The sequence below is a fragment of the Oculina patagonica genome, chromosome 4 (assembly GCF_052425735.1).
Source record: "Oculina patagonica isolate OP01 chromosome 4, crgOcupat, whole genome shotgun sequence".
NCBI lineage: Eukaryota > Metazoa > Cnidaria > Anthozoa > Scleractinia > Oculinidae > Oculina > Oculina patagonica.
Genome location: NC_135761.1, coordinates 2782202 through 2798896, shown reverse-complemented (window position 1 = coordinate 2798896; position 16695 = coordinate 2782202). Strand labels below are relative to the sequence as shown.

Genomic DNA, 16695 nt, shown 5'->3' with positions numbered 1-16695 from the left:
TCGACATTGCTGATCCTAACGGTATGCAGGACGCGTGTCACATATCAACCTAGTAAATGGCCTAAGCTCACAACGATTCTCTCGTAGCTCAGTTGGTTAGAGCGCCCAACCGGTATCTGGGAGGTCATGGGTTCGATTCCCGTCGGGGACTCGGATTTTTTCTTTGTCCCACGCTCGTGTCATGTTGAATAATTTTTTCACTATTTATCACCGAGCTTGAAATTTACCATCTTTATTATTTACTACACATTTGACGATTTCGACATTGTTGATCCTAGCAGTATGCAGGACGCGTGTCACATATCAACCTAGTAAATGGCCTAAGCTCACAACGAGTCTCTCGTAGCTCAGTTGGTTAGAGCGCCCAACCGGTATCTGGGAGGCCATGGGTTCGATTCCCGTCGGGGACTCAGATTTTTTCTTTGTCCCACGCTCGTGTCATGTTGAATAATTTCTTCACTATTTATCACCGAGCTTGAAATTTACCATCTTTATTATTTACTACACATTTGATGATTTCGACATTTCAAGGAATGGCAAAAGATCGAAATGACATTAAAGGCATATTTTTCGATTCCAAACCTGGTATTTTAAAATATTTCCATGGAACAAACAGAAACACTCATTTGCTTGGCACCGTGAAAAATGTTGAACTATTGAACGGTTCACCATTTGATGATCACGTGATTCTTGATCCAAATTATCCCAACGCTTATAACGTACCAAATTTTAACTCGTTTAAAGTTGTTCAACAAAGCGGAAAAAAATAGTTACGAAGTCAACTGCGATGATTTAGCAAGCCTTGCTAAAGAACATGTATCGGTTTGTGCTCTACCTGGATCTTTTTATCATAATAGCAGGCATGTTCCTTGGTTTCAGATTATTGACAAAAGCAACCGAACCCCAAAAGTTAACTTAAAAACGACTTCAGCTTCAAACATTGAGGTGAATGACGTTGTCATTTTTAAGAAAAAATTGGTAGTTTTCGATACAACGGGGGAGGCACCGGTTCCTATTTTTCAATTGTTGTTAGAGACGGAAGCTACAGGCAACCTCTTTATCAATAATGCAAATCCTAGACCGGATATTCCTGGATATATCAGTCCCGTCCTGATTACTGGGGAAATTAAAGTTTTTGAGAGACCAGGGTACTACATAAGTTTTACAGATGGAGACGAAAGTAATTTACTATTCTTAAAATGGGACGTCGATACAATGGGGCAACCCCCTGGAAAAATAAACTTTGTTGACATGAAGGGCGGAACTAATTACGTGCTCATTAGCGAAAAAGATCTAATCGAGCCATTAGGTATTGATGGTTCATCCATAACTCTAACCGTCAAACGAGCCCCCAGGCCCCTCCCGGATAACCCCCTAGCTTCATCAGATTTCGATTATAGCTACTTTTGGGAGCTGTGTAATGTCGAAAAAATTATCAACGAGTATGGAGACGAGCTCGTTGCCAGTGTGCAAAAAGAAATCATTGATGATAGCCCCCATCCTGGGCTGGATCTCTACACGAGGTACACAGAGGTTACTCGGGAAACCTTGCTAGACGATAAGAAAAAACAACTGGTACAATTCCACATTAAGTTTATGTCGCCAAAAATTCAATAAAAAACCTGCTTTGGTTTCACATGAAATTGTCTTAATTACATTAATACTCACACGCAGTTTTAAGAAGAAACAAGAAGCTTGTCAAGCTTAAAATCGGGCGGTTAATGATTAATTATCTGCTTTGACTTGAAAGGAAGGGGAAAGTACAGTAAAAATCACTGGAAAAGCGGTCACTTAAGTAACACTACTCATTCGGAGGTTTGCGTAAGTCACACAGTCTGCATGAGCTGTATTAGTGTGTAGAACATAATAACTGGAATGTTTTCAAGATTGCATTATTACTTAAGGTGGCTCCATAGGGTTTCTTGACCGCGCGAAGAATGGGTACGAAAGGGCGAGCTTGAAATGCCGGCAAATCAAAACAAACATGGCGGCTTCACGCGAGCGTGAAATTTTCGGTGAGAAAACGCGAGACTTGCTTGCTGCCAATAAAACAACACCCGTGCTTTCCTGTGTTAAGCAGATAAAAGAGTTTACAATACCCTAAAAAGCTGTTTACAACGTCCGCGGTGCTTCTGGCTGCTTTTGTGAAGTTCGTACGATCGAAAGCAAAAGAGAAAATAAAGAATAGTCTCCGCGATTGTGAGATACTTTGAGCAGAATTTCAGAGATTCTGCTACATAAGGGATTAAGGTATGTCTCTAATTAACCTTGGGGTTAACATATATTCGCACAAAAACCCACAACAACGGGGAACGCTCGTCTTTACACATCAACTCGTATGGTTCAAAAGTTCGCGCATGCTCAAATAGCGATCTTGGACAATTTCTATTCTGATGACGTAATTGTTATTCGGGCGAAAATAGAAATTTTCCCCTTGTATTTACTAGAGTTTCCTTCGGTGAAATTCCTTAAAATTTGGCATAGATGTGATACCTTTTTAACTGCCCTTTTTGCCGTTTTTTTTAAAAAAAAATTGTAAACCAGTTTTTTTGCTTAGTCAAAAAAACACAAAATTACCAAAAACGCAAAAACGACCTGGACAACCCCTACTTTTTTTGTTTTTAAAAGTTATTTCTCATCAGATTCAATCCGTTGGGAGAATTTCAAAAATTTTCACCGAAGAAAATTAAAGAAATTTAAGATCAAAGCCATAAAAACACCAAAAAATAGGACTTTTTGAGTAGATGTAGCTCAAAAACAAAGGCTGTTATTTTAAAAAAGAATAATGCACAACATATTTTAGTCCTTGTTTTTAATATTTCGGCAGCTTTTATTTAACTAGTTTCAAAAATAACGCGAAAATGATCTCTTGATGGGTATCACTTGTGCGCGCGCCGTAATATCTCAAAACCCTATGGAGCCACCTTAATGACATAATGTTCTCAATTTATAAATATATTTTGCACAATAGAAATAAACGATTGAACTAGACGAATAGGAAATATAAATTTATAACACTTAGCAAAGTGCAGCCTACTCGCAATACTTAATAAAGGCGGGGTTTTACCTAAAGGCCATTTTTCCAACGCTTCAGGTGGCTGACGCATTTCGCTATTTTCCACCCCTTAGACTTTGATGTAACAGCACAGGGAGACCACAACAGTAAAAAAATCAAATAAATAAAAGAATATTATTCACGTGGTTTCGTTCGTTTTCTGCGTTGTTTTTCTTTATGCGTAGTCGATAGACACGACAGCACTGTTGTCGTATGCTGAGCTGTCTTGTGCGCGAGCGGATTTCAGATATGCAAATTTTCTCTTTTCTTAATAATTATTGACAAGGGTGGCAACTCTTTCACCAAACGATTTGAACACGCTTTACGAAATCGCTTTGAACTCTTTCCTTTCTCGCCTTTTTGCGACAAAAATCGACACAAAAGAATGCTGGATAAATTTTGAATACGCTCACCTGTCTGTTTCCTGAAAAGAAGAGTTTTCCAGAGAGAATTTGAGCTCCCTTTTAGATGTTTTCCTCGGTGTTTTTTTTTTCGTAATAGCTGCGGCCAGTTACCTTGGCACATTCGTCAGCGATTTACGCGCCATCAAGTGCGAATCAACTACGCTCCCTCCCTCGCAGAGATTTTTTGCGCGAACACTTACTTTTCCCGCTCGGTTCAAAATTGTACACGATCGAACAAACAATCTATTTAATCGTTTGTTTTGTCCATTAGTAAAATAAATATATAAAAAATAAAAGCGTTGACCGTGTAGTTCTTAAGTTATTAGCCTCGAATGGTTCGCGCAAAAATTCTCTCTGGAAAACGCTTCTTTTCAGGAAACAGACAGGTGAGCGTATTTAAAATTTATCCAGCATTCTTTTGTGTCGATTTTTGTCGCAAAAAGGCGAGAAAGGAAAGAGTTCAAAGCGATTTCGTAAAGCGTGTTCAAATCGTTTGGTGAAAGAGTTGCCACCCTTGTCAATTATTAGGAAATTTGCATATCTGAAATCCGCTCGCGCACAAGACAGCTCAGCATACGACAACAGTGCTGTCGTGTCTATCGACTACGCGTAAAGAAAAACAACACAGAAAACGAACGAAACCACGTAAATAATATTCTTTTATTTATTTATTTATTTTTTTTTTTTTTTACTGTTGTGGTCTCCCTGTGGTAACAGTACTACAACTCTTTATCAGGTAACTACTATTGTCAGGAAAATCAATCACAACCTGTTGACCAATGATTAGGTATTTGTTTCATACCATTACTGTAATAGCAACTGATGAAGAATAAGTACTGACCCAAAGTATAAGGGCAGGACAACACTAAAAACCGTTTCAGCCGCATTTCAAGGAATCCATGAAAGCTTTTCTTATCCCATATATCTTTTTATAGCACAACTAAGGTAAAGCGCGCGCTCTGATTGGTTAATTTACCGTTTACTATTTGCCCATGGGTGCACGCTGACGTAAGCCTTCAACCTCAGCGCGCGCGCTAATCTGATGCAACATGGCACAAGAAAGTGCTGCTACTTCACGAGTTTATACGTATTTTATCGATTTTCCTGTCAATTGGTAAAGCTAAACATAAGAAAAGCCATCTCTCCATAATGCTGAAAATACTTTTAGGCATAAGGCACGTCTGAAATCAAAAATTCAAAACGTTTGCTTGTTTTTCTTGTAGGTTTTCGTCAGCGTTTACGCGAGCACTACACGCAATTATTTAAATAAGCGCGCGCACTTTACCTTTAAAAAAAACTGCAATAAATCGCCCAAAGTTGTGCTATAAAACAAATGGTAAACGTCATAGCGTACGCTATTGAGTTATGGATGTACTTGGGAGGTTTGCTAAGCACTCAAGAAGCTAGAGTCGCGCTGTACGCTTCTTTCGTGCTTAGCAACCTCCCGCGTACATCCGTAACTCAATAGTGTACGCTATGACGTTTACCATTTGTTAAGTTTTGCAGTATTTTGTTAATTTTTGGGCGATGTTTGGGGATGTCTGGGAGGCGATAGTTTTTTCTCAAAGGATTAATAAAATTTAGACAAATAAGAAATATTGCAGATTTAATGCTAATGTGATTTTAAAATTACAATTTGAAGTTAAAAATTGGTGGACGGACACCAAACAGTCCCCTGACAACCTGGAGTGCTCTTGTGTGGGGGTCAACTGTTCAGTGATGTTTCCATTTTTTTCTTTAATCCCTTCTCTAAATCTGTTAAAATTTCATTCAAATTCAGGTAAAACCCCACCTTAAGTTTTTTTCTTGTAAGAAAACAACAGATGTCAAATGTTGCGTGATATAACCAAGCATAGATTTTAATTCCCCCTCCCTTCCCTCTCCTTAGCCTTTCACCCCACCTGTCCCTCCCTTTCAACTCCCATCCTCTCCCCTTCCACACCCCTCTCCTGCAATCTTTTACTCCACCCTATCCCATCGAGCTTTCTACTCCAATTACCCCCCCCCCTTCACCAGTGTTTTGGGGGAGGGAAAGGGGTGGTAAGGGTTTGCGTGAGCTCTAGTTAACACACACGCCTAGGCAAGCTTAGGTTTGAAAATTTATATTGCGTTCCAAATTTTGAACAAAATAAGCTCAACCAGTTGAATGGCATAAAAAGGAAATTTATTTCACGTCAAAACAGAAAAGGATAATGTGGAAAAATATATATAAGCACTAAAGCTTTCACAAATCAGGGCTTTCAATAAGTTTTGGAAAGTAGGCGGCAGGGCACTTTTCAGGCGCCAAAGGCGCGAACCGCTTTGGGAGCGTCTTAGGGCATGACCCCCCCCCCCCCCTTCACCCCCGTCCCCCCCCCCAAAAAAAAAATTTAGACGCTTAAAAATGCTATTTTCGGCATTTTTCATTCAATTCAATGTTTGTATACATTTGTTGACCGTTTCTTTATCCTTTTTTCTTGGTTTTTCGTTTGTACGTGTACTAATCTGTGCCAAGCAATTAGAGAAGAACCAAGCCCTTAGAGTATAAACCGCTAATAAAACAAAACACACTTGATAATAATTCTCTAAGGTTATACACCTTGCAGTATTAACGTACTTACGAACTTGACAACAAACACCACGTCGTACTAAGGATTTTTACTGATCAGTATAGAAAATAAATTCACAATGAACACGTTCCAAAATCAAAGGGGATATTCCAAAGTTAAAGTAATTCAGCTAGTATTTGCTAATTGTTAGTGTTTTCGGAGGAAATTAGCAAATCCGTCTGAAATTTCATAAAACAGTGTCATTTTAGCCTGATAAAAACTGCTTTCGGCTAAAATAACCTTAATTAATCAATTTTTAGACACATCAAAAGTTTTTCCTTCAACGACTGCATTTTGGTCTCCGAAATTTCCGAGTCCATTTCCTATTTATGAAAGTGGCTTCGGAAAATTCAGAAACCATTTTTATTTGCTACGATTTAAGATTTTACGAAACATGAATCCCGTGGTTTTCGAAATTTCCGAAGCCATTTCAAATTGCTTGCAAACTGCCAATGCTGACACAAAAAAGTGGCTTCAGAAATTTCCGAGTCCATTTTAAATGACGTATGCATGGATTTGGAAATTTCCGAGACCATTTCGTACATACATTAGTATTACAGTGTAACGCGCTCTCTGACAGTAGAAGAAAACTCAACAAGCTGGAAGCTAAATAAAATAATCCTTGACCTTAAGGCCAACTTTAGATGATTTCCTGCCTTCCTGGACTTGAAATTGCCTTTCGTTGTACCGTGAACGGATTCATTTCACCAAATTAAACAAACTGGACGAACTTCTTCTCAACTTGCGAACTCCTCAACCTTTCAACTTCGCTGCACGTGAAACTGATTCACAATTTCGTTTCGAAGTTCGTAATTTGATTGACAACTACATAATGAAATTCCCCCTAAAGTTCGTAGCGAACTTCGCGAATTTCAAACGAACTTCGGAAACGACATACATATCAGTAAACGCTTTCCATACTATTTTCAGTTTTTCCAAAATCAGTAATTTTGCCAAAGACTAGACAGAAAAGACGGACATCGATTTTTAAAGGTTTTTTCACAAATTGTCAGCGAAAATTTGTGATGTGACTCACGGACAGCCGTTCTAAAAAAAATACTTGATACACCGCAGTCAGAGATTCTTCTTAAAGTACGCCGAGGCTGTGAGAATTCGATTGTCCAATACAAAACCAAAACATTAATATTTAAAACCTAAGGAGAGTTAAATGAGATATTTTCGTGGAAATTCTATGAGAATTTTAGACTGCTGGGTATCTAGTTTTTTAAAATACATCCCGGCTGCTGGATATTTTAGTCGGGTTCAAATAAAAGTCACATGCAATTTGAATAAACACCGGCAACCAGGCCGTTTATTCCAAATGGCGAATTTGTGTCGATTGAAGGGTATTTTGCTTTATTTTGCTGTTTACTATACATCTAATTATATGGAAAGGGTGGAAACTCCAACAGCTCCAAAGTAGAACACTTCCAGCGCCGAGCCGATTTTCGACCTGATAATCTCATCGCACTGCTTTCAACTACGCACCAGACGGCTTAAAAGTTTTCCTTCGGCACCACAAATTGGTGCTACGCATTCGGACGGCTTAAAAATTTTGGATACCCGTTTTCGTTTGAGGGCTTGTTCCGGACCGTTTGGATAAATTTTCGATCAAATTATACGAGAAGATTCGTCAAGCCTTCCTCTTTTCTGGTGCCTAGTTTGAAAGCTGTGCGATGGGATTATCGGTCGGTATAAAACGCAGACCATGCAGACTGCAGACTGCAGACCGTGCAGACCGTGCAGACGGTGCAGACCGTGCAGACTGAGTAATTTTTTCTTCTTCTTTTTTTACATTGTGTTTCACAAAACTTTTCACGAACGGTTTCCGAAGTTCGTTTGAAATTCGCGAAGTTCGCTACGAACTTTAGGGGGAATTTCATTATGTAGTTGTCAATCAAATTACGAACTTCGAAACGAAATTGTGAATCAGTTTCACGTGCAGCGAAGTTGAAAGGTTGAGGAGTTCGCAAGTTGAGAAGAAGTTCGTCCAGTTTGTTTAATTTGGTGAAATGAATCCGTTCACGGTACAACGAAAGGCAATTTCAAGTCCAGGAAGGCAGGAAATCATCTAAAGTTGGCCTTAAGGTCAAGGATTATTTTATTTAGCTTCCAGCTTGTTGAGTTTTCTTCTACTGTCAGAGAGCGCGTTACACTGTAAACATTGGAACATTTTAAGTTATAGGTAAAACGAACTGGTCGGATATAGCAGTTTATTTGTTAAGTTCAGGTTTCTAGTTCAATTTTATAACGTAAACAAATGCTTCGGTTGGTAGTTATGCTTTGGGAATACAGGGTTTTCTTGAGAAATCCCCCAAAATTTTTTACATTGTCCTTAATAATAAAATATAAGTAATTCGTAAATAAATACACATTTCAATTGTTCCAAAGCAAGTGTTGTTTATTAGTAAAAAAATTTTTTAACCAAAGCTTATTTATTTTTTTGCAAATATAAATTATTTCAGAGGAACAGAGTTTATCACGAACAGACAGATGGCGTGACTTGCGTGTTGTGTAAACACAGAAGTATAACAACACGGAATTGAAAAGTTCTGGTTTTCCGCAGATTTTCCAAACTGATGTGTATTCAAGAAGGAAAACGTTTTTTTCACTTTAGAAGATTTTTACGGCACACACAAACAGTATTTTTATATGTAAACCGGTTCATCTGTTGAAATTTTTTCCTTCGAAACTGCACACAGCAGAACTTGTAATCTATTTTTTAGTCGGGTGTCGGGTGACATTGGGAAAACTCAGTTGTAACATTCACAAACCATTTTCAGGGCAGCCTTGCTTCAGTTTTAGTCCGTTGATGTCCTGCCTTACTGGACTTGGGATTGCTTTTTGCTGTACTGGGAACGGATTCATTGCATCAAATTAAACAAACTGGACGAACTTCTTCTCAACTTGCGAACTCCTCAACCTTTCAACTTCTCTGCACGTGAAATTCACAATTTCGTTTCGAAGTTCGTAATTTGATTGACAACTACATAATGAAATTCCCCCTAAAGTTCGTAGCGAACTTCGCGAATTTCAAACGAACTTCGGAAACCGTTCGTGAAAAGTTTTGTGAAACACAATGTAAAAAAAGAAGAAGAAAAAATTACTCAGTCTGCACGGTCTGCACGGTCTGCAGTCTGCATGGTCTGCGTTTTATACCGACCGTGGGATTATCAGGTCGAAAATTTGCTCGCCGCTGGAAGTGTTCTACTTTGGAGCTGTTGGAGTTTCCACCCTTTCCATATAATTAGATGTATAGTAAACAGCAAAAGCAAAATACCCTTCAATCGACACAAATTCGCCATTTCGAGCCAAAAGAAGGACACTTCACAAAAGGTAAGAAACTTAACATTTATTCAGCACAAATTTGTTAATGTTTTGCAGCATTATACGCAATTCTACAAACCATTTGGTAAATACATGCATTCTCTATAAAAATGTAAATGTGCACAGTCCATACACAAACAGTTTGTCTGGGTCCCCTGTGAGATAAGATTCTTTGTGGCGTCCAAATGTTAAATAAGCGCCGCCCTGGAATAAGCGCCGCACTTGAGGCGCGAAAAATTTTATAAGCCTTATTCGAGTAAATATGGTAGTGTCGAGGAAAGAATCGAACACACATATTGAGTAAAAAATTATAAATCACCTTTCACTTTCATACACTAACGATATTTGCTTTACATCAAATCTCACACCATAATGGAGTATAGCCGATGAATATCACTGGAACCAAACGTAACTTTTAAAAAACGCGTCTGTAAGACGTTAATATACGTGAGACGTGCAGCCATTCATAGGTTTATTTTCCCATTCTTGCGATATTTTCTCTTTTAAAAATGATAACTTTGTAATGAAATTGTCATGAAAACCACACCTGAAACAAAAAGAAACAGGTACTTTGTTTTGTGTTAAAAGTGGGTAGTTGTTGCTTTAAAGATAAAATTGGCTTTGTTACGATCAAACATCGTAGCTAATGTATATATTTGATGTCCCCATAAAAGAAGCATCGTGCTCGCCAGAAAGGATGATGATTAAAAGATCCGTTGAAACGTGGGATTAATGAATTCGTATAAGATCATAAAAATATCAAAGAAACCAATGTTCATAGAGTTTGATTAAAGAAACAGCATCAAAATCAGTTATAGTCCGCTTCGATTTGCTTATTATTGCAAACCTTGTATTCAAAACGAACAAAAAAAAGCCCCAGTACCCTTCCTAAAGAAATTCAATGTAATTTTAAATCCACATAGTTTCGAAATGGCGTCTTGCAAATTTTTCATGGGTGTGTGTGTGGTTGACATTCGTAAAATGGCCTTTTTTTAGGCCGTAGTTGAGGGTGATGCAGTGATATATGTGTGGTAGCGTGAGCCAACAAGGGGGGTCCGGGGGCATGCTCCCCCGGGAACGATTGCATTTCAATTTCTCTTAGATACCGGAAAATACGTTTGAAACTAAAAATGTAAACCGTCAGCGCTTTTTTTGTAAAAGTATTGCTTAAAATGGCAAAACGTTGCGATAAAGAAAAGTTGCTACGCAAATGCAAATCATATACTTTTTTATACCATGCCATAGAAACTACAGTCAATCAGAATTCAGGTAAGCCGTCGTATATTCGGCGATATTCAACTCAGCCTCCCATCGCGCGCTGCGATCTTATTCTCGACGAAATTTAGTAAGCGTAGTTTCTATAGCATGGTATAAAATAGTGACACAACACTTTAATTTCTCGTGGTATACTATGGAGTATCACACTGGTTACTAGTATTTCTTGTTATACACACTCGCCTAAGGGCTCGTGTGTATAATGAGAAAATACAAGTGACTCGTGGGATATTCCATATAAACCAGATGCAAGAATACCGTATTTATTCGAATAACTGCCGCCCCTGAATAACTGCCGCCCTCGAATAAGCGCCGCATTTGGGACAAAAAAGTTAATAAGCGCCGCAGTCCCGATGCGGCGCTTATTCGAAGAATTTCGTTTAACTAAAAACAGCACCTACAAAGCAACTTTAATACAAACTTTAACACTTCTTTTTATCAAGAGCGATGTTTTACAGTTCAAAGTGATTGTTTTACCGCTCGCCCATTAGTTTTTCTATTCAACATTCCAATAATCCCCGTTGGGAACGTCGCAAACTTTGCCAGGACAGCTAGCGCCACTTCTGTCTCAGCAAGAGCCGAATACTGAAAATCAAAAGACGCTCTTTTCAATTACTGTAAAAGATAAGATTCTTTGCGGCGTCCAAAGTTTGAATAAGCGCCGCCCTCGAATAAGCGCCGCAGTTGAGGCGCAAGAAATTTAATAAGCGACGCGGCACTTATTCGAGTAAATACGGTACTGTTTGTTGTCCGGAGATAGCTTCTTCTAGTAATTCTTCACAGTTTTGAGTTTAAAGCATCAAAGATAAGATTTACGAGTAAGGAAACGATTTTACAGTCACATATTTTGTGATATATGTTTTTGAACAAGTCAAATAAAGCTGGTTATAGAGCAGGTTGTGTGTAGAAAAGTTTGTTTTCCTGTCAGATCTGAGAGGAAGAATGTTTCTGAAACAATTCACAATTCACATGAACTGTATTTTTTTTAAATATATCACTGCATCACCCATAACCTACTCCTAAAAAAGGTCATTTTACGAATATCAACCACACACACCCGTGAAAAATTTGCAGGACGCCATTTCGAAACTATGTGGATTTAAAATTACATTGAATTTCTTTAGGAAGGATACTGGGGCTTTTCTTTGTTTGTTTTTCGAAGCGGACGATAACTGATTTTGATGCTGTTTCTTTATGAACATTGGTTTTGATATTGTATGATCTTAAACGAATTCATTAATCCCACATTTCAACTAATCTTTTAATTATTATCCTTTCTGGAGAGCACGATGCTTTTTTATGGGAACAACAAATGTACACATAAGCTACGATATTCGATCGTAACAAAGCCAATTTTATTTTTAAAGCAACAACTTCCCACTTTTAACACAAGAAAAATTTTTTCTTTTGTTTTTGTTTCAGGTTGTGGTTTTTCATGATAATTTCATAACAAATTTATCATTTTAAATGGAGAAATTAACACAAGAATGATAAAAAATTATCAACGGTTGCGTGTCTTATTAACGTCTTGCCAGGCGCGTTTTTAAAACGTTATGTTTATTTCTAGCGACTTTCATCGGCTATACTCCAATATGGAGTGAGATTTGATATAAAGGCAAATATCGTTAGCGTATGACAGTGAAAGGTAATTTATGATAATTATTAACTCAATACTTGTGTTCGATTCTTTCCTCAGCACTGTGGTGAATTTTTTACTATAAGTTGCAAAATTGAATCATAAAATTGTAAAGGAACGATTTATAATTTTTTACTCAATATATGTGTTCGATTCTTTCCTAGACATATGGGTTATTGGCCAAGCGTGAGGTCAAGATGGCAGGATATTGGCCAAGTTCTTTTTTTGCGTGTTTATGGACCGAGACGAAGTCGAGGTCCATAAACACGCAAAAAAAGAACGAGGCCAATATCCTGCCATCTTGACCGAACAAGCTTGGTCAATAAAGGATTTATTATATGACTTTTTTCGAGTACTGAAAAGGAAGCCAGTTGCATGCACATTCAATGGCGCACGCTAAAATCATTTCATTGGTTTAAAAGTTTAATGACTGACTGTCAAATTCTTGAATGAATCGAGACGAAGTAAAACGACGCGACAACAGCGAAATTCACCTCTTTTTAACCCTCAAAAGGATACTAAAATTGCAAATCGACGTTGAGTTTAAAGCCTTAAAACAAGAATGTCCATTCTATCTGGCCGCCAGCTTTTGATTATTGGACGTTTTGCAGAGTATTTGCTCGCTTCTGGCGCTTTAGTGGTGCAAACCTGCCGACACGGTGACACGAGCTGAATATTGAAATTGTGATTGTTGAAAGCGTTTGGGACTTATAAATTCACGGGAAGAGCTTGAACTTTCCTACATCATTGATTTAAATGTTCGACACGACCTTATTCGACGTGAGCGTTAGAGGCTTCGGTGAGAAGATGTTTTAAAAGCTTACAGTGCCTGAATGGTTCGCCGTGCCGACCGCTTTCTCCATCAAGATTTCAATCAAGATTTACACAAACGACAAGTTTGCCGAATTGTTTATTCTTCAGGTATGTCACTGACTTCTCTCCCTTTTCCGCCGAACAAAACCGATATCATGTCTTCAAGTCGCTTTGCTTTTTAATTTTTGTATTTAAGCTAATAGCTGGTTGTTGTGGCAAATAAAATTCACGAAACTCGTTAACATTTGCTGTTTAATTAGTTTGTTCTCGTTCGATTCAAGACCTATTTCTTTGTAATTGGACTCTCTTTCGCTAGAAACAGGCAGAAAATATTTGTATTGTTTCGGTAAATGGTTTCATAGCTCAAGTTTACGACGGAAAAGCTTTTTGTAGTAGCGTCGACGGAACTGAAAAGTTTTTTCGCTTGCGGGAACACAGCGGGCGATCCCGAGCGGTCAAGATGGCTCCATCTTGACCGCTCGGGTAGCCAATCAGAGCACGGGATTCGTTTCATCTTGACCGCTCACGGAGCTAGTCATATAATAAACGACCATATTTACTCGAATAAGGCTTATTAATTTTTTCGCGCCTCAAGTTCGGCGCTTATTCGAGGGCGGCGGTTATTTTATGGCGGCGCTTATTTAAAATTTGGACGCCACAAAGAGGCTCATCATTTTTACAGTAATTGAAAATAGCGCCTTTTGATTGTCAGTATTCGTCTCTTGCTGAAGAAAGAAGTGGAGCTAGCTGTCCTGGCAAAGTTCGCGGCCTTCACAACATTTACATAACTACGTATTGTAAGAATGTTGGATAGAAAACTAATGAGCGAGCGGTAAAACAATCACTTTGAACTGAAAAACATCGTTTTTGATGGAAGGAAATGTCCAAGTTTGTTTAAGAGTTGCCTTGTAGTGCTGTTTTCAGTTTAACGGAATTCCTCGAATAAGCGCCGCATCGCGACTGCGGCGCTTATTCGGGGGTGGCGCTTATTCGAATAGACACGGTATGGTGACTTTTGACTATAAGTTGCAATATTTAATCATGAAATTGCGAAGGAACGATTCTTACAAAACTGATCTATATCATAGTTTTAGAAGCTGAAATACTGTTATGGCCCGTTTTTGTTATTAATTCCTGTAAACAATGTATTTAAATTAAATACCAATAGTTTTTCTTCTAAGGTAAATAGGTAAAAACAACATTTAACGTTAGTGAAAATCATATATCGGTTTATACTAGATGCACTGTTTGTTGTAGAGAGAAAGCTTCTGCTAGTAATTCTTCTCAGTTGGGGGCAAGATTCACGAGCTAAAGAAATGATTTCTTAGTGATTTAGATATGTGTAGAGTTACATATTTTGTGATATATGTTTTGAACAAGTCAAATAAATCTGGTATAGAGCAGGGTGTGTGTAGAAAAAATTGTTTTCTTGTCAGATCAGTAAAATTGAGGAAAAATGTTTCTGAATCAATTCACATGAACTGTATTTTTTAAATATATCACTGTATCACACTTGACTACTCCTAAAAGAAAAATTAAAGCCCAATTACGAATATCAACAGCATAACCCATAAAAAAAATTTGCAGGACGCCATTTTGAAACTGTCTAAATTTAGAATGACATTCAATTTCTTGAGAAGGGTACTGGAGTTTTTCTTCGTTCGTTTTAAATACAAAGTTTGGAATAATTAGCAATTTGAACCTGACAACAACTAATTTTGATATTGTCTCGTTACCCAAACTGTATGAACATTTGAATTAAAAGGATTGTTTCTTTGATGTTTTTATGTTCTCATACGATTTCATTAATCCCACATTTCAAGGAATCTTTAAGCCATTGTCGTATCTGGAGAGCACGATGCTCCTTTTATGAAGCAACAAATGTATAAATTAGCTACAGTACTGAAGATATTTGATGCTAACAAAGCCAATTTTATCTTTAAAGCAACAAATACCCACTTTTAACACAAAAACAAATTACCTGTTTCTTTTTGTTTCAGGTGTGGTTTTCATGACAATTTCATAACAAATTTATCATTTTAAAAAAGAGAAAATATCGCAAGAATGGAAAAATATAAACCTATGAATGGCTGTACGTCTCATACTAACGTCTTACCAGACGCGTTTTTTAAAAGTTACGTTTGGTTCCAGTGATTTTCATCGGCTATACTCCATTATGGTGTGAGACTCGGTACTGCAGCGCTTATTCTGGGGCGGCACTTATTCGAATAGATACGTTTTGGTGACTTTTCACAATAAGTTGTAATATTTAATCATAAAATTGTGAAGGAACGATTCTTACATACTGATTCATATGATTTTAGAAGCTGAAATACTGTTATGGCCCGTTTTTTGTCATAAACTACAGTAAACAATTTATTTTAATTAAATACCAGTAGTTTCTCATCTAAGGTAAATAGGTAAAAACAACATTTAACGTTAATGAAAATCATATATATCGGTTTATTCTAGATAAACTGTTTGATGTACGGAGAAAGCTTCTGCTAGTAATTCTTCTCAGTTTAAGGCAAGATTCACGAGCTAAAGAAATGATTTCTTAATTATTCAGATACGTGTACAGGCAATTATTTTTGTGATATATGTTTTGAACAAGTCAAATAAAGCTGGTTATCGAGCAGGTTGCGTTTGTTTTCTTGTCAGATCAGTAAAAAAAGAGGAAGAATGTTTCTGAATCAACTCACATAAACTGCATTCTTTTCATATATATCACTGTATCACCTTAAAGTACTCCTAAAAGAAAAAAGGTCAATTTACGAATATCAACCACACCCCATAAAAAACTACGGAACGCCATTTCGAAACTATGTGGATTTAAAATTTCATTGAATTTCTTTAAGAAGGGTACTGGGGCTTTTCTTCGTCCATTTTAAATACTAAGTTTGGAAAAGCTAGTAATAATAAGCGGCCCACATTTGATTTTGACGCTGTCTCGTTATCAAAACTGTATTAACATTTGGATAAAAGGATTGTTTCTTTGAAATTTTTATGTCCTCATACCATTTTATTAATTCCATGTTTCAACGAATCTTTAAAGCACTATATATATCTTATTTGGAGAGCACGATTCTCCTTTTATGAAGGAACAAATGTATAAATTAGCTACCGTACTGATGATATTTGATCGTAACAAAGCCGATTTTATCTTTAAAGCAACAACTATCCACTTTTAACACAGTACCCTGTTTCTTTTTGTTGTAGGTGTGGTTTTTCATGACATTTTCATTACAAATTTATCATTTTAAATGGAGAAAATAACGCAAGAATGAAAAAAAAAAAAAAACATGAACGGCTGCGCGCCTTAATAACTAACGTCTTACCAGACGCATTTTCTAACAGTCACGTTTGTTCCTAGCGATTTTCATCGGCTATACTCAGTGATGGCGTGAAAGTTGAAATTTAAAGCCAGAACACTTGTTTCAAAACAAACGGTCTGGAGTAAAGATATTGAGGGGGATATTTAATTCACATAATTTCGAAACAACTTGACGCCCTGTTGCTGTTGCTTTTATTGTGGGGCTTTATTTTTTTTGTATTTTTAAATGCCTTTTTTTTCCTGTGAAAAGCTGTTATGATGGT

General features: G+C 37.3%; 1 protein-coding gene across 1 annotated transcript in view; it reads left to right on the top strand.

Annotated features, from left to right (window-relative positions):
* Positions 1-1215: 1215 nt before the first annotated feature.
* The window catches only part of LOC144648091 (uncharacterized), a 25558-nt gene continuing 10078 nt past the window's right edge, over positions 1216-16695 (top strand). Inside the window, exon 1 of the mRNA XM_078507726.1 lies at positions 1216-1575. Coding sequence (XP_078363852.1) covers positions 1216-1575 — 360 coding nt within the window. The remainder of the gene's footprint in view (positions 1576-16695) is intronic.